At 40.1% G+C, this 25,424-nt stretch overlaps 2 protein-coding genes across 6 annotated transcripts in view; one reads left to right on the top strand and one right to left on the bottom strand.

Annotated features, from left to right (window-relative positions):
• The first annotated feature begins 13 nt into the window (after positions 1 to 13).
• Positions 14 to 22,305, top strand: DONSON (DNA replication fork stabilization factor DONSON). Of its 5 annotated transcripts, none has more exons than XM_032354162.1 (11): positions 14 to 919; positions 1,605 to 1,685; positions 3,411 to 3,614; positions 4,552 to 4,730; positions 5,553 to 5,731; positions 6,366 to 6,444; positions 6,560 to 6,664; positions 7,147 to 7,345; positions 8,966 to 9,178; positions 10,236 to 10,381; positions 20,628 to 22,305. In XM_032354162.1, exons 1-10 carry the CDS (start codon positions 602 to 604, stop codon positions 10,371 to 10,373), a joined length of 1,695 nt encoding a protein of 564 aa, XP_032210053.1. In that variant the 5' UTR covers positions 14 to 601; the 3' UTR covers positions 10,374 to 10,381; positions 20,628 to 22,305. The 5 variants fall into 5 exon arrangements, 4 of the variants coding, with proteins under 4 accessions (XP_032210053.1, XP_032210044.1, XP_032210060.1 ...); XM_032354153.1 differs by lacking the exon at positions 20,628 to 22,305 and adding an exon at positions 16,962 to 17,259; XR_004288377.1 differs by lacking the exons at positions 10,236 to 10,381; positions 20,628 to 22,305 and adding an exon at positions 8,736 to 8,860 and having other exon boundaries at positions 8,966 to 9,058.
• Positions 11,219 to 25,424, bottom strand: part of SON (SON DNA and RNA binding protein) — a 32,920-nt gene continuing 18,714 nt past the window's right edge. Inside the window, 8 exon segments of the mRNA XM_032354039.1 lie at positions 11,219 to 12,098; positions 12,101 to 12,157; positions 12,159 to 12,287; positions 12,864 to 12,979; positions 13,081 to 13,152; positions 15,574 to 15,721; positions 19,880 to 19,996; positions 21,126 to 21,236. Coding sequence (XP_032209930.1) covers positions 11,913 to 12,098; positions 12,101 to 12,157; positions 12,159 to 12,287; positions 12,864 to 12,979; positions 13,081 to 13,152; positions 15,574 to 15,721; positions 19,880 to 19,996; positions 21,126 to 21,236 — 936 coding nt within the window. The 3' untranslated portion in view covers positions 11,219 to 11,912.

Raw genomic sequence — 25,424 nt, 5'->3', positions numbered from 1 at the left:
TTTAAAAATTTTTCAAGCACTCATTTATTTCAGGGTTTCCTCGGGATCAAACAGGACCAGCACCGTAACTTGCCGGTGGCAGCTGCAGCGTGTGCGGGGTGGAGGGGATTGGAGGCTGCTGTGGCCATGCGTGGCAGGGGCTAGGGGGCTGCACTTGCTGATTCCTGCTGGGGTTCTCTATTTTCTTCGGCCAGGGGCAGGGAGGCGCAGGGCGCTCTCGCCAGCTCTAGACGTCGCCGCTGCCCTCTGTAAACCTAAGAAGCTGCAGCTCAAGTGTGACGTCTCCTTTTCATCCAAGCGCCATGTTCTGGGCCCATTACATCTCTGCTGCAGATTTAAATGGCGTGTCAGTTATTTCGGTGCCAGATAGGGGAGTGCCCGTCGGAGCCCCGGACCCAACTGCAGCCAAGGACCCAGCTGGAGCACCGGGGAGCGGAGGGGACCAGACCCGACCAAGGCATGGGGGTGGAGCCTCGCGGGCGGCCGACGTCGCTCGCGCTCTGCCGCGCCTCGGGGGCGGGGCCACGTCGGGGGCGGGGCCGGCGCGCGCGGGAAGCGCCGGCGGGGAGGCCGGCCGGCCCCTCTGCGTGAGCCGCGCGTTATGGCCCTTTCGGTGCCTGGCTACTCGCCCAATTTCAAGAAGCCCCCCGAGACTTTGCGGCTCCGACGAAAACGGGTCCGGAGCCGCGGGGCAGCCGCCTCACCCGGGGAGCAGCCCGAGCCGGCGCCGGCGCCGCGCCGCGCCGCTCTGGCGGCCGGGCTGCTCCTCCGCCCCTTCCCGGCGGCGGCGGCGGGCAGAGGCGGCGGCGGCCCGGCCGCGACCCGCAGGAACCCGTTCGCCCGCCTGGACAACCGGCCGCCGGCCGCCGCGGAGCCCCCCGACGGGCAGCCCCGCGGCCCGCAGGAGGCGGAGGGCCCGGTGAGTGTGCCGGGCCTGCCCGGCGAGGGGCTCTCGTAGTGCGGGGATTCGCTGTGAAATCCGGGCAAGTTGTCGCGGTCGAGGGGAAATGGGCGCGGAGGGCGGCAGGCGCCGCGGTCGAGGGGCCCTGAGCCTTGGGAGAGGTCGCTCTGGAAGCTGGGCTTTGTGTGGAGCGCGCCCCGCGAGCGCTCCGGCCGCCCGCCCTGAGGGAAGCGCAGGGCCCTGGGGCGCGCCCCCCGCGGTCCTGCCGGGCTTGGGCCCCCTGGGGGTTAGAGGTCAGTGGGAAGACGGCTCGAAAAATCCCGGAGCGACTCCTCCAGGAGGGCCGCTGCTCAGTGGGAAGGCTACAGGAGACCCTCCCTTCTCCCGCGCTCGAAAATATCCTGGAGAAAGAGGAATGCTCGGGAGTCCTGGAGTCCGAATTTCCTAGCCCCTTTCTTACCCCAGAGCCTTTTGAAACTTTTGGGATATCTACATCAGTTATTAGGCGCACGTATCCCCGGCCTCCCCCCCCCGCCCCATTTTGACGTAAAGTTCAGACTGAAACCCTGAGCTAGTGATTTGCATGTGAATTCCTGCACTTGCCTTCGCGGAGGAACTTGTGTGCCCGGTGAGGCTCTGTCCGTGTTCACGCGAACTCCAGCATCACTTAGGACTGAAAAGAACCGTTGTTTTCCCCCCTCAGTTTTTAGATTCTAATCAGGAAAATGATTTGCTGTGGGAAGAGAAGTTTCCTGAAAGAACCACCGTTGCCGAATTACTCCAGGTAATAGTTTGTAAATGTTATTAGAATGTATACTCTTATAATCTAAATCCATACCTCTCAGAAACATTTACTTGGAAGATCGCTTTGCCGGGAGTGCTGAGTGATCATCTGTGCCAGGGCTGTCAAGATGGCATCGGCACCGGCGTGGAGTTTATACGATGTAAAAATGGTGTTTCTCGTGGTACCGACGCCAGGGTTGGTGTAGATAGAGGTTCCCCTATTCCAGCTGTTCTGACACTGTTCCTGTGTGACGGGTGACAGCTCCAGCTCATCAGTCCACGCTCCGCTGCTGTTTGAACTTTGTCCTTAACTGAATCTTCAGACTTGATCCCCAGATGACCTCCGCAGGTTGTGGCATGTCGCGGAACCTTGCTGACACCACCACAACACACGCTCAATCTCTTGATACCAATCCGCGGATTTTCCTGTTGTGATGGTTTAACAGATAGAGTTTGTCCTAATAGGAGCAGGCGACAAGAGCTAAGACCCACTTTCCCTTTCACGGAAATAGATGGGGTCTTTTAGAAATAATTCCCCCAGGGTCCTGGGCTCCCTGCTCAGCGGGGAGCCTCCTTCTCCCTCTTATGCTCCCCCTGCTTGTGTGCTAACTCACTCGCTCGCTCTCGCTGTCTCAAATAAATAAATAAAATCTTTTAAAAAAGAAAAAAATAGTTCCCCCTTACCTGTTATTTTTATGTGATGTCATCTCAAAGAATCATTGTAAAGTGGCGAAAATTGCCTTGAAAAGACAGCAAAACAGTCTAGAAGGAAATTTTAAAATCAGGAAATGCTTTTTACATCTGGCCTCTTAAGAGCCCTGCCTGAGTTCTTACTCTTCCCTGCAGGAGCTGCTTAGCCCTGGTTCCAGAGTTTTAGAGGCTTAAAAGGTACTTTTTAAAACACTGGAGGGGCCCTCCTATGGCTCAGTCCGTTATGTGTTTGACTCCTAATTTCGGTTCAGGTCATGATCTCAGGGTTGCAAGAGCCCGAGTTAGGCTCCCTGCCCAGTCTGCTGGAGGTTCTTTCCTTCTCCCTCTGCTCCTCCCCCACTGAAATAAATAAATAAATCTTTTAAAAAATAATGAAACACTTGGAATCCGGTTTTTGCTTTGACAGCAAAATCAATAATAGATTTTGATTTCTTTTTTAATTATGATCATGGGAATAGTACATGCCTCTTGTAACTGAATTATGTAGAACTATATATAACCTGACAGGTAAAATGTGCCCCTCCACCAATACCACCCATAACAATAAATCCCCGCTTCTCAGAGAAAACCACTGTCCGAAACCACAGTTGAGTAACTCTTTCTAGAGTGTTTCATAGTGTGTAGTGTGTTTTAAGTGTTACTTACACAGTTTATAAAATTTTGACATTTCTGTGATCGTGCTGGTTGATCAAATCTTTAGATTAAAAGGGTTTTGGGGGGCGCCTGGGTGGCTCGGTGGGTTAAACTGCTGCCTTCGGCTCAGGTCATGATCTCAGGGTCTTGGGATCGAGTCTCGCATGGGGCTCTCTGCTCAGCAGGGAGCCTGCTTCCTCCTCTCTCTCTCTCTCTGCCTGCCTCTCTGCCTACTTGTGATCTCTGTCAAATAAATAAATAAAATCTTTTTTAAAATAAATAAATAAATAAATAAAATCAAAGGGGTTTTGGGGTAGGTGGTTTGGTTCGTTGGTTTGGTTTTGGTACTCCACTAATTTTTGTGTTCTCTGTTTTCTAAAAGACTCCGCAAGTATCGTTCTCCGAATCTGATACTCCATTCTCAGAAAGTACCGAGTTACCTGTGGACTGGAGTATTAAAACTCGACTCCTTTTCACCTCTTCTCAACCCTTTACCTGGGCAGATCATTTGAAAGCCCAGGAAGAAGCTCAGGGTGTCATCCAACATTGTAGGGCAACAGAAGTTACTTTGCCTCAAAGTATACAGGTAATTCTGAGAAAACAGATAAGTGTTAAAGGAACAAATTAATTGTAAAACGTGCTTCTCTGCAAAATGGCACAGATACTTCCTTCTATTAAGTTCTCCTTCTGACATTTAGAGACACAAAGACTTGGGCAATTTTGTATTTCCTAAATGGTGCTTTCATGCAGTTTTTTCTGTCAGATTCAGTAACTGCCCATTAAATTTAGGGACCTGTCCTGAGAATTAGTTAATGGGTTGGGCAGGAATTGTTTGAACTAAGCCATTCTTTTTTAAGGTCTTTTGAGCAAGATAATCTAAGGGAAAGAAATGGCAAGCAATTGAGTAGGATTGCAAAGGCAGATTGGTTATTCCGCTGCTTTTCTGATATGGCGTGTGTTCTTTTTTTTTATGTATACTAGTTCTTGCTTCGGGGTTGATAGTCTGTTGTAAATACTGCAGTGGAGGTCCTGAGTTCTAGAATGGTTTTGGAGAAACGGAATTGCTCGCCTCCCAAGCAGCTCATCAGCTCAAACTAGATGAAAAGGGATTACCTCAAAGAGGCCTTGGTACAGCTTTGTTAATAAATAGATCCGGAGGATTTGGGGTTCGTGTTCCCCATTTGTACTGGCTGCTGTTGGAACAGTTGTGAGGGGAGCGCGGCGGAACGTAGTATCGCCTACTGCAGCATAAATCCCCACAATCCTCCTCCGTGGTAGCAGGCGGCAGTCAGTGCTGAGCCGAGGGAATGTTCCCGCTGTATTTAAGTCTTCCTTCTGATATGTTTTAACAGTCAAGAAGCACAGGCAAGAATAAACCACCTTTTAGGCTCTGTAACCGCTATTAATACTTTCCCATAAGAAACAGTAAAGATTCTGAGAATTAGTGGCATATCGATGCTTTTTAATGAAATCGTCTACTTCTAATGTGCCCAAAGCTGTCCAATATCATCTCTGGATTTTAGGATCCCAAAGTCTCCACTGAGCTCCGTTGTGCCTTCCAGCAGAGTCTTATCTATTGGCTTCACCCTGCCTTTCCTTGGCTACCGCTGTTCCCTCGCATTGGAGCTGATAGAAAAATGGCTGGAAAGATAAGCCCTTGGGCAAATGATGAAACCTTGCAACACGTACTAATGAGTGACTGGTAAGATTTTTTTTTTTTGTCGTTTTTAAGGCAGTTGTTTGTTTTGTTTTGTTTTTTAAAGATTTTATTTATTTATTTGAGAGAGAGATCATAAGTAGGCAGAGAGGCAGGCAGGGAGAGAGGGGGAAGCAGTGCTCCCCGCTGAGCAGAGAACCTGATGTGGGACTCGATCCCAGGACCCTGAGACCATGACCCAAGCCAAAGGCAGAGGCTTAACCCACTGAGCCACCCAGGCACCCCGAGAGACTGGTAAGATTAAAAACTGGTGCATCCAAAAGTGAATTTTCATTTTACCAGTGTTCTCTCCTTATTTGTGATGTGGAAATATGTAGTGGTAAAATGATCTCTGTGTCCTTTTGAATTATTTTTTCTAAGCTGTTAATAACGAATGTTTAAATTATTAATTTTTTTTTTAACTCTTATTCACTCTTCCTGCAGTTGTGGAAGTATGTGTAAGTGTTCCATAAGCATATACAGATGTTCTTTTATGTTATTCTCAGTGGCTGCTTCCTTTCTCATCAGCAGAAGCTGCTCAGAGAAAGATCAGCAACCAATTAGCAATTGTGTTTTATTTAAAGAAAAAACATTTAGTGATTAAGCAGTAAACACTATTGGTCAAAGTATTTAGAAGTCATCAGTGAGTCCCATGACCGATCTGAGTCCTGTAAAAGCCAAGTTATATATGTAGTGGCAAAAATTCGAACCATTTTCAGTAATAAATGTATTATGTTTTCAATCACGTATCAAACCGAATGATATAAAACTGAATTTTAGATGCTAAGCTAAATACATTTTAAAAATCTAAATTTTGCTGCTTCATAGGTCTGTGAGCTTCACTTCTCTTTATAATCTGCTGAAGACAAAACTTTGTCCGTATTTCTACGTTTGTACATACCAGTTTACCATCCTGTTCCGCGCAGCAGGATTAGCAGGAAATGATGTCATCACAGCTCTCATATCTCCTACAACTAGAGGCATAAGAGAAGCTATGAAAAATGAAGGTAAAACCATTGGCTTAAAATGAGAATACCACACTGTATCTTAATTACTTTCCTTAAAAGCTAAAATGTGAATTGTCTTTTTGCCAGTTGAATGGTCTTTTATCAATCTTACCTACAGAACCATCTTTATTTCTGATTTTTTTCCCCAGCAGTGCTTTAAGCTGTCCCCAATGCATAGCTTTAAGTTAGTGGTATTCCCTTCTCTGATCTGACCACCACGTGTTAACCTGGGAAGTTCCCATCTGAATATGTTCCTCTAGAAATTCCTTGATAGTACAAATTACCCACCCCCTTTTAGTAACAGTTTTGCAACTGGGTCAACCATTAATGATCATGGAATCTATTTAGTAGGTTCAGTCAGTACTTTACGAAAGAGTACCTTACCACATGCAGTGAGAGTGTGTATTGTTTCCTGAACCTTTTGTTTGAAAAGAGGGTGTGTGTGTGTGTGTGTGTGTGTGTGTGTGTGTGTGTTGGGCTAGTGTCAAGAAAGCTTGAAAGCTAGTCCCTTAATAGATCAAGGGTAAAAGATCAGATCTTTAGATTTCATACTCTGTAAAAGTAGGGCATACCTGTTAAGTTCTTTAAGATTATATTAAAGAAAACTCAGTTATATTCTTCTTTTCTCACGTAGGTATTGAATTTTCTCTGCCGTTAATAAAAGAAAATAGCCATGAGAAGAAGGCACCTGGGACCAGCCTGGGACAGGGAGAGTATGTGATTAAAATCATCTTTTGTGTCACCTAAGGACTTACGGACTTGGTAGAGTTGTTTGGTAGAGGGAACCGTTTTATGAACTGGAAACTCTTAACTATAACAATTTTCTAGGGAACAAGTAATCAGTGACGAGGATGAAGATGAAAGTTTTTCCTGGCTGGAAGAGATGGGTGTGCAAGATAAAATTAAAAAACCAGACGTGCTCTCTATCAAGCTGTATCCTTTGTTATGTTAACTGCAGTTGGTTTCCATTTAATTCCGTTAGTGAGCTACGTATGTAATAGTGACGGACAGCTTTCTTTGACTATAATCTTAAATTACCTTAAGATCATATTTAAACTAATTTTCCAGCACGACACTAAATAACAAACTCCCTCAGTACCAGTAAACCATGAACAATTACTACTATTTTTTTAATAAATGAAATTCCATGGAGAGCATGGTTGGGTTTTTTGGTTTTTTTTTTTTGACTAGAGAAGAAATTACTTTTTGTGAGGTGTCCACTTCTAGCAAATTCACATGGCCAAAGAGAAATCATTTTGATTTAAACCAGTGAGTTATAATGGCAGCAGAGTTGGGTGGCGAGAGCATTTCCAGTTCGGAATGGGAAGAAAGGGTCCGAAGTGATTCAGAATCAAGGTTTTTTTCCCATTGGTTATGGGAGTTAAATTTGCAAGTTCCTTGATGGTCCTCTTCAGATGTAAAGAGAAACATGAAGTGCAAATGGACCACAGACCGGAGTCCGTTGTGTTGGTGAAGGGAACGAATACCCTGACGCTGCTGAATTTTTTGATCAATTCGAAGAGTTTAATTGCCAGCTCAGGTCCACAGGCAGGACTTCCACCAACCCTCTTATCGCCTGTAGCTTTCCGAGGTGCCACGATGCAAATGCTTAAGGTAATGAAAAGGGGGGGATAAATCACTGATCCTCATAAATTAGCCTTTTAAGAATAAATCAAAGTCTTCATTTTTAATAACTCCTGCCATTTTGTATGGTACAGATTGTGTCTTTGCTTTCCTCCCAGTGAAAAAAATCATTCATTTATAAAGATGTATCAAAGAAATGAGATCAAAATATAGTTATTACAGAAATGTTTTATTTGAATTAGATGAAAATAATTTTTTCTGACTGAATAAATATGATTGGCAACAAAAGCATTTTGCCATATGGAAAAGTTGCTCGATCTCATTTTGTCTCATTTCTTAACCAGTAAAGATCCTAGCCGAGGTTGTTAAATTATTAATCTCAAAACTTGAATCATGGATAAGTGAAAAGAACAGCTATATATCTACAGTACTGAAAAAAATTATGCTTGTAAATACAAAAGGTATAGTGAATGTTATTAGCAGTAGAATTTTTATTTACTTTTAAAAAATAGAATTTATTCTTCTATTTGCCCAGTATTCTGCATTGAAATTATGTTACTGAACTGGAATGGGAGTGAGGGGGAGGGGGAGGAGGTACGTGCTTCCAGTTGGGGATGAGGAAGTCGGGAATGAAAGTCGCCGCATCGGGAGCATAGTCGGCAGTGCTGGGACAGCACTGTCCAGCGACAGGTGGGAGCTACACTTGAGAGCACAGCAGAATGGATACAGTTGTAGAATCACCATTGGACCCCTGAAACCTATGTTAACATTGTGTGTCAACTATATTTCCACTAAAAAAATTTTAAGATTTTGTTTATTCATTCATGAGGGACAAATTGAGAGGGAGAAGCAGAGGGAGAAGCAGGCTTCCCACTGAGCAGGGAGTCTGATGTGGGACTTCTCCCAGAACCCCCGAATCGTGGCCTGAGCCAAAGGCAGATGCTTGACCATGTGAGCCACCCGGGTGCCCTCCATTAAAAAAAATTTTTATGGGGGAACCTGGGTGGCTCAGTGGTTAAACGTCTCTTAGCTCACTAGGTCTTGATCTCAGGGTCATTAAGTTTAAGCCCCAAACTGGGCTACATGCTGGGTATGAATCCTACTTTGAAAAAAATTTTTTGAGGGCACCTGGGTGGCTCAGGTTGGTTAAGCCTCTGCCTTCGGCTCAGGTCATGATCTCAGGGTCCTGGGATCGAGCCCCGCATTGGGCTCTCTGCTCAGCGGGGAGCCTGCTTCTCCCTCTCTCTCCCTCTGTGCTCTCTCTCAAATAAAAATCTTCAAAAAAATTTTTCTTAATAAGACAAGTATATTACTAAGTCAGGATACCACATGAAAAGTTATATTCTTTAGAACATGCTTACACTGAGTCATAATTTGGAGGTGCGTTACGGATGGAGAATTAACATTTTTCCTCCTATAGCATTCTTTTGATGTCTTGTGAGCTACTTTATGCTACAGTCATGTGTAGTAGCTGCCGTCACCATACAGTGCTATTACAACACCATGGACTCTTGCCTCTGCTCTACCTTCTTCAGTCCATCATTGGTTAGTAGAGAGGAAAACCCACATGAAGTTATTGAACAAGTCTTTGGCTAGGGACAAAAGCTTGAGAGATGGTGACCGTCAATTTTTCTTTAAATTTTCTTGAAGGCACGAAGTGTCAATGTGAAGACACAAGCTATTTCTGGATACAAAGACCAGTTTAGTTTGGAGATCACAGGTCCCGTCATGCCTCACTGTCTGCATTCTGTAACCATGCTACTCCAGTCTGCACAAAAGGGGTCATTTTCTGCTGGACTGTATACACATGAGCCAACTGCTGTATTTAATGCCTGCCCGTCAGTGAAGGAAGGACCGGGTAAGGTAAGGAGACTGCTGTAGGGACGCCTGCGGGGCTCAGTGGGTTAAGCAGCTCAGGTCATGAGCCCAAGGCCCTGTGATCGTGCCCCACATTGGGCTCCTCGCTCTCCAGGGAGCCGGCTTCTCGCTCTCCAGGGAGCCGGCTTCTCCCTCTGCCTCCTCTGCCTGCCGTTCCCCCTGCTTAATGCGCATGCTCCCTCCCTCTCTGATAAATAAAATCTTAAGGACAAGAACATAGTAGACAGCTGTAAGCATTTCATCGTAGCTAGTTTCCTCAGATGGAAGAAGTGAGTTACTATAAGCCAAACTTGTGTCTTAGGGTATTAAACTGCACTAATTTTAACTTTATCAATCCTAATTACTAAGATGAAGGGGTAAGTTTGGTTTTTTTGAGGAAGATGTTAGGAATTTAGATTGTCGTACTCAACATGACTGGAACTTCCCCAACACAAAGAAAAGGCAAGTTATGTGTTCATGGCCATCTCAGATCTGGAACTTTATAGTACCTGATTCTTTCATTATAAACAACTACAGATATTTAGTATTTGCCTGCAATTTTCGTCATAGTTTTTATTTACAGGTTATAATTAAGACCTTTAAAATTGCCTCATGCTTTTATCATTTGCCAGACTTCTAAGAGTAACCAAAATTATTTGTGGATGCTGGAAAATTTTTAGGGTTCATGTCTATTGATAATGAACTGCCTTTATCTATGAACAAATAAGTAAGGCAGGTGTTTTTCAAAGTTCCATGGAAATGACTAAAATTGGAGTGTGCAGGGGTGCCAGGCTGACTCAGCTGGTAGAGCGTGCAACCCATACCACCAGTTTATTAACCTGTACTGTTCAGCGTTATCAATCCTAATTACTGAAAAGCCCCACACTGGGCATGGAGCCTACTTTAAAATCTAAAGGGGAACTAGCTGGTTTAGCCGGAAGAGCATGCAGCACTTGCCAGGGTCGTGAATTCGAGCCCCACGTGGGGTGGAGTCCCAAGAGTGAAGTCTGAGTGTCCAAAGACTGATGTGCTTTCTAACTGACCTGAGTACAAATTTCCACAGGAGACCGTTCGTGAGGAGCTCGCTAACTGTGGGTTGCATCGTAAGACTCTGGACCAACTTAGTCGAACACCAATACTGGGAAAATCATCTTTACGACATGTGGAAATGAGTGACTACGTTTATAATTGGAGATCCTGAACATCAAAGTAAGCCTAAAAGGAATCTTTGAGGAAAAAAGCCTTCTAGCAAGGAAATTCAAGATTGTTATCCCTTTGGCTCTAAAGTTCATTTTGGAAGTTAAAGGAATAGAACGATCTTTAAAATATTCAAATGTTTATAAACATTAATCTTTTACTTTATTACATGAGTTAAACAGAGGATTAAGATTTTAAATCAGCATTTTTACTATTCTGATTAGCTCGTTCAGATATGAAGATAACCCCCAACTTCTTAGAAACATCAATAACTTGAGACTTCCATACTTTCAACCTAATTTATAAACGGAGTAGAAAACTGAATGTCCTGAATGTCAGTTTTTCCTTGCAAATGGGAACTGAAGCTAAATTACTGTTCTCTCCTGGCATTATGACTGATGGCATCAGGGCAAAACTATATTTGATAAATCACCTGCAATTATAGGCAGGTTCTTTTTATAAAGATAGAAAACAAATGTAGACCATACCTGTTGAGCTGATGATTGTTGATGTGTCTCTTAGTTGCTGCTTTCCTTCTGATTTATAATTATTCTCTTCTCAAAGATATTAAATTTGGTTTCTTAATGCATGTTAAGTCGGATAAGGTATTTTGTATTCCCCACAGAATAGTGTTAATAATTGTAATGTATGCTCAGCTGTCATGGTAAAGTAGTATTTATTGCTCCTGTAGGGGTGTGTGCATGCATGCGTGTGTGTATGTGTGTGTGTGTAATTCAGATTTTCTTAAAAATAAAAGTACTTAGAAATCAAAAGCATTGGGTAAAGAAATAACAGTATTCAGTGAAGAAGTATGTGTTCACTTTATGATCCAGAAAATAAAACACCACATTTATTCCAGAGAAGTTTATATTTGGGCCTTAAGCTTTTGAAAATAAAGTTTAGAGACATAGCATTATGAATACCACTGTAATACACATGAAATATTCTATCAGACCCTAAAAATTAACATAAACTTAAAACTTTCTCATAGTCAACAAAATAGTGGCTGGGTGCCGATTTTATTAGGTAAGTTGGTTACAGCATTTTAATTATCATTTAACGTCTATCTAGGTGTAGCTGAAATTCAAAATGCACATCAAAGTAAAACTATATCACAACTCAATGCCATACTAAATGTACTTGGCCTCTGCAGTAGAATTCTAATCAGACTTCATTTTGACTCCCTTCTCATGGCCCAGGTGGCTTTGATGGGAATGCAGGACTTAGTGCAGATCATCACACAACATACCACTTTCTGTTTATAACCTCTACAAAATTTTAAGGGGAGTTGGTGGCATTAGCCCTGTGGAACAGATCTTGCTTAATTACCTCAATAACACTGGCCCAGTATCTGTCCAGCAGAACCCATTGTGAACTAGTACAAGGTGCACAGCCCTTCACTGATTACAGGCAAGTGTTACAGCAGCCTAGCCATAAGGAAGGGAGGTTACATCATAGTACAAAATACAGTATAAAAGCGTTATTTAACATTCCACACTGAAGATTACGGATGCCTTCAAACAATCGTTTGGATGTTAGCCACTTAAACAAATACATCACTAAGGTAAACAATATAAACATACCAAAACCCTGTATGGTTAAATACAATTTCCATGGTACAAAAATCAAAGCCTGGAGATGTTTGTACAGATTGCTTTTTACACAATGTCTTAAATTGCCAAATATTTACAACATTAAAGAGGAAATACATTTTGATGCAGAGTAAAATTATCTGAAATGATTAATATAAAACCTCAATCTATCTACGTGAGGCACTCCTGAAGCAAGTGGCATTAGCCATGAGGTCCTTTGGTACAAGGCCCATTGCTTGAAGAACCACAGTAGCTGCTGTGGCTTTAGCATGCTTCTTATTAGGGCTGGCAAAGCTGGGCTGGTAAGCGCTTCCATTTATCAATACCTATTCAAGAAAAACATACAATTGGGCTGGTAAGGGCTTCCATTTCTCAATACCTATTCAAGAAAAACATACAATAAGAACAGCATCAAACTTTAATATCTATTAGCTTTGTATTTTTTCACTAAATGCTAGAAAAATAATTTACCAAAATATAAAACCCACACTGTGTAAGTCAAATTAATTTCAACCCAGAAAAAGCAAATCATTTGGGAAAAGGGACTGCAAATTAAAAGCAGGTCTCCAAATGGGAGGGCGGGACTGGGGGAGAGGTAGGGAATGGAGAAAAACCCTCATAAAACTATTAAAATTAATTCTCCATGTTCCATTAGAAAATGTCAACAAATGATTCACCAGATTTGCCCATCTTTTTCCCTCCATCATTTTTGAAAAATAGGGTATTAACAGGTCATGTTAAAGTACACTTATTTTAAAATCCCAAATCCCTATCACTTCTGCCCACACATACATCTTCACTCCCAACCCACAATGTATCAATCCTGTGACCATACAATGCTTATCCCTCACCCTCTAGGCATCAAATTAATAAGGGTACATAATGCAGAAATTCATATTTACCCTAAAGAGAAAATGTTTGCGATGATCAGGGCCACTATCATGGACCAAGAGAAATTCTGGTGGTTGCCACCTTCTCTTATTACAGATTTCCATCAAAGCAGACACAGGATGTTTGCCTACAGAGGGGAAAAAAGCCATTAATTTTCACTCTCTGTGGTAACGAATTAGGAATTCAAGGTGGGGGATGGGACAAGAGGAAATTAAAATGTGCTCTCACCTGACAGATCTTTCATTGCAGCAGAGAAGTTTCCGGACCGCTTTTGTGCTCTTTCTCCTACTGCAACGAGACCTTTAAAATAAAAAGCCAATGTTCACTGAATAAACTCCAAAGCATCATTTTAAACTTATACAAGGATTCTAGGAACGTGAATCACAACCTATGCCTTCCAATAAAATATTCAACTCCCACTACCCTTAATTTTTATGTAATTTGACTTGTTTCCCTATGTTTCAATATATAAACATATACTTCATGTTCATATACCTTGATACTAGAAATTGGGAAAAAAAAATCAAATGTTCAGGGAACACAGAAACTTAGAATATGAATAGTGCCATATTTAACATCTCCAGGACTGTTTCTTTCTAAGTTTAAAAAGTAGTGGCTATTTACTACAAGTGATTTCTAAAGGCTTCCAATGCCATTAAACAAAATGCCCAATTAAAGTTCCCCAAAAGGTGAGGATTTTAGGCCACACACCCTGAACAATTAAAAAAAGAGGGTGTCTCTAGAAATGGGTCTGTATTTTTCCCAGCAAACAACCACTTTCTGACTTATCAAATGATATGAACAGAAGATAGTCTCACTGCATAATCTCCCTTTCCAATGGGATTTCACTGTATTACTAGCCAAAATCCATGCTTTCCTGGGAATTTTCAATCAGTTCCTCACTAATTTTGTCACCATGCTTCTCGAAACCCAACACTGTTAACACAATTCCAAAAAGGATGTTCCCTGTAACTACATGACACATTCACAGATGTTCTCTTCCAACCAGTCACCTTCTAGGACACACAAAAAATGTGTTCAACTTGTATTAAGACAATGCCAATGTGGTATCAGTACAATGTCCTTTCCTAATTTGATCCAAAATTTGAACTGATGCCACAGCAAGGATGACTCTCATGCTATTTCCAGCCTATTTTGAGAATCATGATGATAAATTCTACCAATTTCAAATTTAAAAAATGGCATCACAGTATTCACAGAATATCACAGTATTCTCTGGATGACAATATAGAAATTCTGATGCAAAACATTTTATAAGACACAATTTGGTCCGAGCTGGTTGGTTTCCAAATTCACGGACAGAGTAATTTAACTACATTAACTTCAACCTTACCTTTCTGTTTGCAAAGTTACAGAAAATTAATTCCAGTTTTGAACTTCCCAGTTCTTAAAAATCAGGATTTATACGAGCTATTAAAATCGCAAAGCTGACAGCTCAGCCCCACCTATGCAAGACGTTTTTCCAAAGGAAGGTATTATTTAAAAGGTACCAACTGGCTGTCATCAATGAGCACTAAGTACATATATACATATTTTTTTTTAATGTGAGGGCAGAGGGCAGAGGAGGGAGAAATCCCAAGCAGGCACCACACCTAGTGCAAAGCATAATGCAGGTCTCGATCTCACAACCCTGAGCATCATGACCTGAGCTGAAACCAAGAGTCAGATGTTTAATGGACTGAGCCACCCAGCAGCCCACCCCCCCGAGTGTATTTTTAATACTTAGCAACTGTGTGCAGGCTATGTAGACAGATCTCCACCTGAGTAGCAAAGTACTAGTAAAGACAAAAGTCCCAAGGTGCCCCAAGCACAAGGTAATACGAACAGCTGATGCTGCGGTCAGCAAGTGGTCTCCAGCCCCAGCCCAAGAAAACTCAACTAGAGCTTAAGAAAGGGACATGCCAAAAGGGTTTATATAAAATGAAGACAAAACAGCACTCTAATAGGAAATAAGGAGAATATGTGGGATAAAATATCTGAGAAAGGAAAAAACTACATCCTACCTAGAAACAAAGACAAGTATATGAAGTATATGTTCCCCGTCAAGAAAAAAGAAAAGGGGATACCATTTACTAAACTAAAATCTAGTTGAAATTTCAATTACACTGATTTATGCACACTTCCGTAATATTAAGCAACTAATATAAGACCACCTTTTAGCTCCAATCAGTGATTCCATCCGTATCCATAAAAGCTGCCACAAATGGGCAGAACTTTCATGTCATAACAGCCGTAAATATGCCCCACTTAAGTATCACGGACATCAAAATATAGGAAGGTTACTTTGGGAAAAAGAAAAAAAAATTTTTTTAAAGAGGCACGTGGATGGCTCTGTCGGTAGAGTGTAGGACTCAAGATCTCAGGGTTGTGAGTTCAAGCCCACAATGGGTATAGAGCTCAATTTAAAACAGGATGGGGCACCTGGGTGGCTCAGTGGGTTAAAGCGTCTGCCTTCAGCTCAGGTCATGACCCCAGGGTCCTGGGATCAGCCCCGCATCAGGATCTCTGCTGAGCAGGAGCCTGCTTCCCTTTCCCTCTCTCTCCCACCTCTGTGCCTGCTTGTGATCTCTGTCAAATAAATAAATAAAACCTTAAAAAAAAAAAAAAAAGGGATATTTAAAAAAAATAATAAAATAGGATGGTAATGAAACCCTAAATATTAAAGGAGGCATAATCAACATTCCCGAAACAATGTGTTACCTTTTCGGTCTGTCTTAAAATCAACTAGGATAGGCTCCTTATTTCCTTCTTTGTTTTTTCCTAATCCTTCTCCTTCTCTCCATCCCATTTTTCTCATCAAAACGGCTCCCATTCCTCCAGTTACCGGGGCTGCTCTTAAGAACTGATCCTATCCAAAGAAAGAAAGGTAAAATGTCCCCATTGCACAGTTAGAATTTGACTACAAACTCAGTGTAACTTTAAAAAAAAATCTTATTTTTCTAGATCTGATATAGCAATTAAAATTTCTATAACTTATATACATACTGTAGTGTGAATGTTCTAATTATTTCACATTAACGTAAGAGTATTTTCAAAGTCAAATAAGGCAGATAAATGGCAGTTTAAAACAGTGGCCCTCATGCCCCCCTCCAAAAAAAAAAAAAAAAAAAAATTAGAACACTCCTGTTTTCGTCCACTATTTAGGTTCACTGGTATCTCTTCTTAGCTTGCAAAATAAAAAGAAGGCAATGTTAAAACAGTCAATAATATTAATTGTCCCAGGTGTACCTAGTTAATGAATAAAGCCCAGAAATCATTTAGAAATAGTTTGGACACTGAAGAAGCATACTGTTAACATCCCAAGTTTTCTTCCCCATTCTACCATAAAGCAAGTATAAACATTTTACTAAGAAAATCCCTATGAAGCAAAAAAGATAAGTCTCTGTATTTACACAGTAAGAAACGGACAGTCACATAAAATACCCTGTCATTACTACCAAACTGAAACTGAATTCTTTTAAAACCTAGCGTGATGTTAAAAGACTTGTAAAAAACTCCTTAAGCGTTTACATACCTAGGCCTCGGTGGCAGCAGTGTTGTGAATAGTAGGGCTGGCACTGACCGGGGCAAGAAGACAGCTACAAGGATTTGGCCCTGAAACAAGTTTCCATACAGAGGGGTGAAAGTTCACAGGTTATTCTGTGAACAGTCATCTCTCTTGTATCCAACCCACTGAACCATAATTTCCATCAAAGCAGCAAACCACTTAATGTCATAAGATGCACAACTATCTACATTAGCATGGTCAACAGTCGTTTTCACACATTGAGAAATGTACAGGCGATGCCTCTATTTTAAAGGACATCAGCAAACGAATTCTACTGTTGAGGTTTATGGCCATTTTTTAAAAATTTGTAACATCTCCAAATCCTGCTTTACTTCCCCTTGTTATTAAATTTTAGATTTACATTTTCTAGCAAATCTACAGGAAAAGTCATTAACTTATCAACAGAGGGAGTCAAAACTTTTGGTAGCTCTGGAAAGAGTATGCATAAATCGTTTCCTGTATTGATAAGTTAATACTAAATTTTTTATTATCTTGTTTTTACACACAGTAGTAAAACTGTATCGTCTTATTTTTTCCCCAGCTTTGTAAATTATATGCTGGGGAGCAGGCATGCCAATGACGTGTGACTAGACATTAAGTTCAACCAGGTGCTCTGATGGAAGGAGGCAGCTGTGGAGGTAAAAACATACCCCTGGTTCAGTTCCTTATTTGGTGCAGGCCATGCAGTGTTGATGTATAAAGAGAAAAGTTAGCTGATGCTTGGGTATCGACTGCCTTGTTGCTACACACCTAGAATGACTTTTACTTACTTCCAGGTTCATCCGCCCCTCTTTTCCAGGCAACACTCCTAAAAAAAAGGGCAACTGTGCAGAGTATAATGCAAATCCCCAAAAAACCCAGGCTTCCAACTCAGTTTCCATTCTCTACTATCTTCATGTTTCTTTACCCCAGTGTGTACACAGTTCACCAAAAAGCTGCTTAATCTAATGAAACTGTAATAGCAAACAATACCCATCGGGTCTTGTTCAAACCACTCAATTCCAAAAAAGAAAGGTTCTTTTAAGTCAGTTACCAGTTAAAAATGTTTTACTGACAAACAGTAATAATGGTAAACTTTTCATTCTTTTTCATCTAAGAATATACTGTAACAAACTAAAAAGAATATGGAGAATGTTGTCATTCTACGGAGTTTTTAACAAAAAAAGAGGGTGCTGGGCAATAGCAAGGCAAGAAAACCTGTATGATCATTGAAAAAGTTTTCTAAATGCAATAAAGAGACATTTTGTGGTATTTGACAGTGAAGATGTTAAATTTTCAGCTAATGACTTCACATTTTTATAAATATTCCCTCCTTTGTATCACTAGCAAATGTTCTTCTGTAAACATATAAATGGTAGTTTTTCTGAAAGCACAGCCTTCTTATTTAGAAACTTATCTGATGAACAAATCTCCTAATGTATCAAAATGACTTACATAACATTTAACATGATGTGAATTATTTAAAACCTGTCAACTGCCTAGAAGACTGGAAGTCCAAAAAAAAATTAAGGGAAAGTCTGCGGGGAACCAATTTAATCCTTAAGAGATTCATTTTTTGCAGGTTATGTTAACATGATTTTTAGAACTATATAAGCATTATGGATCAAGTTCATTATCCAAATGAAGTCCAAAATTTTGCAATGGAATAGCATTCAGAAGTTTCTACCTAATAACGTACAAGACTATTTAATCTGTATGTGTCTAAATGCCCATATAAGCTTCAAGTTTAACTTCGTGAAATACTGAGCACTCAGCTTCAAGATTAAATAGTATGAAAGAATTAAAAGTATTCAAATAGGTGTATAACTGTAATTCTTCCCAATGAGATGACAGCCATTTTCAAGTACTAAACAAATCACTACTTTTAAACACTGTAATACAGTTAAGTCCAAAATGAACTCAAAATTTAAAATATTTTGCTAGATTTTCATCTTTTTTCTAACACCGATCCCTAGTAAATTATAAACAAGTTGTAAATTTTCCATAAATCTGACCATATGCCCACCATACACCTATTATAATGTGCAACTATCTCCCCCCCATGACAGACAAACTGAGGGTATATGTTTTATATTAATTTGTTAATAAGAGGGTCATTAGAGATAATGCTATCAAAATTGAAGTATTATGAGATTAAAAGCTCTGAAGCAACCAAAATCTCCTTTTGCCGAAATTCAGTTCATTCCCTAGCAATCAGCCATTCTTCAATAGGTGCTAAATCCCGTCACGCTATTAATTACCACCCTGAGAAGCAGTAATAAGAACTTGTCTTCTTATGACACTTGGAGACTGAAATTCCAATTACTTGCCCATGATCACAAAAGCAGTCAGGAGTACAGCAGGATAAAGAAACCTTCCCAATCCTTTAGACCACGCGGCCTCCCAGTTCAGCACTGCCATGCTGCCAGTACTCCTGAAACAAATTTCCCATCACCCGTCCAACCAAACCACATCCCTTCACCAGAAGGCATTTAGAAAGCCCTTCATAACCACCTAAGACTCCCCCAACAATGAGGCAGCCGTAGGTGGAGTGCACAGGTCTCCTTGCAGGAATCTGAAACCAGGAGCACCTACATCTTCACAGCACGAGGCGTCCGTCCTCTCCCTTGTATTTAGGTCTTACTCTGTTTTTTTCATGAGATCAGTGGTTCTCAAATTGAGCCTGCGGATCACCAGAGGCCACCAGGGCCTAAATGGTGGTCCACAGAGAAGTATCCTCTGTCCCCTCCCCACCCGCTTCACCACCCCTTCAGCACTGCCCACCCTCCCCCACACACACTCCAGCCCTCCTCCCCAGCCGTCCAGTCCCATGGCAAAATCACCACATGCAGAGCTAATCCTGGGGCCTCCCAACCAACTTGCTGTAACCGGCCGCGGACAACCACTGGGATCGGGGACTGGAGATCACCAGAGGGATGAGGAGGAAGGGCCAAGAGTGCTTACAAGAGGGCACAGGCACTACGGAAGGGGAAAGGAGGACAGAGGAACAGAGAAGTGGAAAAACTGGGATGGTAAGAGGGCTCTTAGGGGCAGTGATCCACCAAAAATAAACCTGTAATAAAGTATCCCATGATGAGAAAAAATTTGAGAACCACTGCTTTGAAATCATTAGATTAGTAGTCCAACAGGAACTGTGGAACATTCTGCACAGCACCTAAGATACACCGTTAGCATTCAAAACAGTTTTAAAAAACCACCCCCCAAAATCCCAGTGGCAGCAATACAGAAATAAAACTTGAGGATATAAACTGAGCAGCTCTTAAGCCCCATTTATCCATCTGCCATTGTCTCACAAATCAGGTCCATCTTCAGTGTCCATCTTAGGTATGCACACAGCGCAAATTTACTCATGAATTTTGGTTAAAGTCACTGGCCTCTTTGTGCATTTTTAGTAACACATTTTCTTAAAAAATCTTAACTTTGTACTTGGCCACTTTCATATATGCGGATGTCCTGTACCTTTTTAATCCAGGCTTGGGCACCAGTATTGGCCAACTGCTCTTGTGTCAGAACCTGCACTCCCGTACTTCCGGTAAACTGACCGGGAATGGAGTTCAGCTGAGCCCAGGCATCGATCTGAAAGAAAAACAAATGCCTCAATGAATTAAGTAAAAGTACTTACCTACTCAAAATCCCACTGATTTATTTTACTACATGAAACGGTTTAGGTCTTTCTTGAAAAGGCTGACCTGAAACTTCAACTTTTAAAACAGTATGCTGAATTTTTATACGTATTTAAATTTTTTCTTAAATGCTCCAAAGAAGCACTTTGGTAACATTCAGTGGGTCCCATTTGTAACAAGATCTGAGATGTATTTCTAACAACTAAAAAGCGTAACTGTAATGCTCGTCCTTCAAAGTATCACATGAATACATGAACAGTTTGTACAGCAAAGGATCCCCACCTTCTGCCTATGTACACATATAAACGTCATAACCACCGGAGTTTTTGAACTACCTTTTCTGTGGTATTAGAAATCCAGAATAAATTTGAGAGACATGTTTAAGGAGTAATAAACACAGGAAATTGTACAAACACATAAAACAGCTGTCTTTAAAAACTGAGCACTACGTTAATCACCAACATTTATTGTGCAGGTTAAAGAATCAGTTGTCGGTCCTTCAAAGTAGATTTACTGTACCCTGGTATTGTCAGGCAGTATTATTTTCTTATCTGTCTGAATGTGTATTTACTGTTTCTATACAGATCTACCAAAGGAATGCAGAAGACAAATGGAAAAGCTGTCTACTGTTAAAAGTACAGACCATGGACTCAGACTGCCTCATCACTTTTTTTTTTAAATTCCAGTGTAGTTAACATACAGCATCATACTTGCTTCAGGCTGACTAACCACTGTCAGTTTTCTCCGCTGAAACTGCAAGTCATAATAGTACCTACATTTCAAAGGACTACTATGGGCACAGAGCTACTTTTATACACCAGATAACGAACTCTTTAAGGGCAGCGAATTTTTTCTACTGTATTCTCCTAAACAGTTCCTGCCACATAGTATACAATAAATATTTACTAAATGAATGATCATGCCCCAAATCACTTTCATTTTAAATAAACTAATAATGCCAAATTATTTATTTCCTTGGATTTTTAAGATAAGGACCTACATTTCAACAGCATGCCGCAGACTTTGCTTATGACACAACTATCTAATTAAATTCTCACTTAGACATTAGAACAACTACATACCCGTTCCTGAGCTCGATTTAACATGCTCATGGCTTCAAGGTCAAATGCATTCTCACTGAGTCTTTTCTGAGCAAGTGCCCGCTCACTCATTGCTGTTGAGATGTCCACAGGCTAAGAAAGAAAACATAGATAATTATCTCAAATTATGAGAGACCCCCTAAATTCTAAAAAATGCTCTTTAGCCACTACATGTCATAGAAAATAGTCTTAAAAATTAACAATCTTGCAAAGTACAGGAAAAAAATGCCAAAAAGGAAACTTGGAAAGTAGATGAGGATTTAAGAGAAGTTATAAAGTATCAGAGGCAGCAGCTGAACTCAACCCAAAATATGATTTCATATTTTCTACTTTATCAAATTACAATCATAGAAAACTGCAAAGAACTTAAAACTCTCTGGCCTTCACTAACGAGTCATTTACCAAAAAAATTCTGAACTATTTTCTAACTGCTAACTTTATATGCATTAGTTTTCATTTTACCTTACTTATTAGCATAATGTTCAGAAGCAATAAGCAAGGTTCCTGAACAAGCGAGCAGAAAACCACTATTGTTATCAGTGGTCTCCCCTTCACTCATCCACACAGCTTTTCATCTTCTTACGGATGCTCAGGGGTAATTTGGTCTTAGGAACTCCATTTCTTTGAAAAATATTTCAGTTCACATACATTAATGACCCAAAGTAAAGTATTTCTGTGGGGGTACAGAACATGAATGGAAAACACTTAAAATGAGGTATATCTGCATGGACTTAGGTCTTCCTTTTCAAAGCTCATACCTTACCTGTAAAAACTTTGTGCTAAGCAGATTGATTTTATAGTTTAACTTTTTTAAATGTTTCATAATGTCCAGGAAAATTCTTAAAAGGGTAATCTTTAGAGCACATTCCCAATTTACCAGATTTGTGGAAGGCTCAACCGTAAAAGAAAAATTAAGTATTTGATGTTCTTTATTCTAATGTTAAGAGCTCATACTGACTTATATCAACTCACCAATTTTTAGCACCCAAGAAAATTTATTTTCGGAAAATGTTTATTTGACATGGGAAGGTTTTCCCAAATTCATTTACAAAGAACGATTAATGGGTACTGCATGGATTTGACAAACATAAGAAGTCAGTAAGATACGTTAACGGCTAAGGATTTTTCCTTAAAAGCTAAATAAAGGCTATCTGTAACTTAACTGTGTACTGCATATGAAATACTTCTTCTAAATCAAAGACCTATATAGCAGAAAAGGAATATGTGACAATGAGAGACTAGTTCTATCTCATGCATTAAGAATTACTAATCTTTTTGGGCGCCTGGGTGGCTCTGTTGGTTAAGCAACTGCCTTCAGCTCAGGTCACAATCCTGGAGTCCTGGGGTCGAGTCCCGCATTGGGCTCCCTGTTTGGCAGGGAGTCTGTTTCTCCCTCTGACCCTTCCCCTTCTCATACTCTCTCCCTCTCAAATAAATAAATAAAATCTAAAAAAAAAAAAAAAAGAATTACTAATCTTCCTTTTCGTACCTTCAGAATGAACCCCTTTTTCTTGCATCACTCTTAGTTATCTTGCTGAATCATAATACTCTGCTAGCAAAATAAAATTTTTTCACCCAGATTCTTCTGTATTACCTTCTTAAAAATGAACAGTAAAACGAATCTAAACTCATTCTGTAATTATACTGTTTATAGATCACAGGAAAGAAGATCTTTAATTTCTCAGTCAATATAGTAATTATCCATACTAATTATGTCTGGGGCCTATAAAAAATATGTAGGCAAAATCACAAGTAAACACTAAAAGCTTTAGTATCTTCACTCTTTACTTCTACTCTAATTCTGATTAAATGCTGGTACTTTAAATGAGAACCCAGGTATTTCGGGCTGAAATTTACATTCCTTTGGACTATCTTAGATGTTTCCTAAAACTGTTTGGCAGGATTATCGATGTAATTTGAAGGCCCACCAAATACACCCCAAATACTATTCATCAACCTTGCCTGAACTACTCTGTGTAGCAGTCTATAAACTTTTGATGTTTAGATATAGATGGGTTTTTATTCAAATAAGTCTAAGCTTATAGGAAGTAGTGTGGAAAATCTATCTACCCACCACCCTAAGCCCTGATTCCCAATTTCCAACTATGAATTTAGCATTAAATAGGCAGTTAAGATGGCTCTGAAAGCTCCCAACTTTTCCAGAATAAAATTTTTCCCAACTGGAAAGCAAATGAATACACCTATCTTTGAATTCCGCCATCTGGAAACGTATCTTCATACTTTTTTCTTTTTAAGCTTTACTGAATAAGCAGATAACCTAAATGTCTCGTCGTTTATCCCCAGGATGAAACTTCATTCAAATCTCAGTAATACTTTGTTATATTCACATCTCATGCTGGAAGAAATTTTAATATGACAACCTTGATGTTTAATATAAATTTGCTTTAGATAGAATTACAACTATTTTCTTCCTGAAGTAACATAATTTACTCAACAGGCTTACCAAGTGAGCTGCAAATTCATGTCAAAACCTTATTATCCAACAGTAATCTATTAGTTTTATATTCATATTTTTAAATGTGAAGAAATATACTCAAAATAAAATAAACCAGGATTATCTTAACCGCTCAAGGATCCTCAAGAGTTTGAATCAAAAACCATGTTTCCGGTTTTCAAGATAATTCAAAATATGCAATAATGCACAAAAAGCCAAATATAATCCCCAAAGCATTAATTCTCAAGGACTAGACCAAATGTTATGTATCAGCATTAAAATTCCCATACAGTATAGACCTATTCTTTAGAACACTGGCATTTAGTATAGAGCTATTCTTTAGAACATTCTCTACAATGACAGCAAGTGAGCACTTGAAATGTTGTCTACTAAATGAACTGATCTTTCAGTGGCCAGTGACTACATTGGACTATATGGTGTGCATATATGTGTGTACATAAACAGTATACAGTGGGTTATACTATACAGTGAACTTCAGAGCCTTAACCATCTTTTTAACGTTGCTCAGAAACAGGAATATGTCAAAGGTACCAAAATGATGCTTCTTAAAAAGCCCTTCTAGGGGTGCCTGGGTGGCTCAGTGAGTTAAGCCTCTGCCTTTGGCTCAGGTCTTGATCTCAGTGTCCTGGATCAAGCCCCACATGGGGCTTTCTGCTCAGCAGGGAGCCTGCTTCCCTCTCCCCCCCCAACCCCCCGCTTCTCTGCCTACTTGTGCTCTGTCAAATAAATAAAATCTTTAAAAAAAATTTTTTTAAAGCCCTTCTAAAAGCAAATGGGGAAATAATCTTAAATCTCATAGAGTAGTATTGTCAAGTTGTCATCAACAAGCCTTATTTGTTTCCCTTAATATACTGCAGATTTCTTCCAAGTTTAATTATGATACCATAGAAATGTTTAATTTCCTTTAGGCTAGAACTTATTCTAAGAAGTAAAATCTATGTAAGAGTATACTGAATTATAATTCCAGTTCTCATATTAATAAAAACCTATCCAAGTTATTTTATCTCTGTACTACAGCAACACCACCAATTACTTCTTCCATAATCCACAAGTGTCAGGAATAATGAAATCCACAGTATAACATGCATTTCACAGCCCAAATTATTAATTGTGTGCCTTCTGTTATCTTCCTCATTTTAAAAAACCCTAAATCAAAAAGAAAAAAAAAAAAAAAACACACACACACAAACCCTAAGTCAATTTACTTCTCCCTTTTGTCAACCCAACTACTTACATAAATAAAACTATTACCTTAGGTATTTCTTACAAAGTCAACAAAAGGATACAAAAGGGCTAAAAAGAAGTATTAGGAGGGGGTCAGTCAGATAAAGAAAAGAAAAGAGACCCTGTAATATGGCAATTACAATCTACAAAGATAACTGCAGGTATCTTAAAAGACAGTATAAAAGGAACCTTTTAATTTTAAGCACATGAAACTAAGAAAATGCATCTGACCTATATGTAAAATAGGATTTTAAAATACTTAGTAAACATTAACAAGTTACAAAGAGGTTCATGTAGAGAAGAAGATGACAACTACAAAAACAAAAGCCACACAAAATAGAGTATCTCAGTTGTCATGCGTTGGGTTTTTAAACCACGAATTATAAATCTTTTTATTACATCATATAGAATTCTCTAGTGTAACTCTTCTACATTTAATCTAAATAAACTACAATAAGAAAACAAACAGATAACCTATTAAATGGTTCCAAGAAATTCGGTGTTAATCACCGAGGAGAATCCAAGGAAAGAAGAATGCATAACAAGGCTGTATTTCACCATTCTAGCGCTGCCAGGACCCA

The sequence above is a fragment of the Mustela erminea genome, chromosome 1 (genome assembly GCF_009829155.1).
Source record: "Mustela erminea isolate mMusErm1 chromosome 1, mMusErm1.Pri, whole genome shotgun sequence".
Lineage (NCBI taxonomy): Eukaryota > Metazoa > Chordata > Mammalia > Carnivora > Mustelidae > Mustela > Mustela erminea.
The sequence above is the reverse complement of the archived record's forward strand: the minus strand, read 5'-3'. Positions and strand labels throughout refer to the sequence as shown.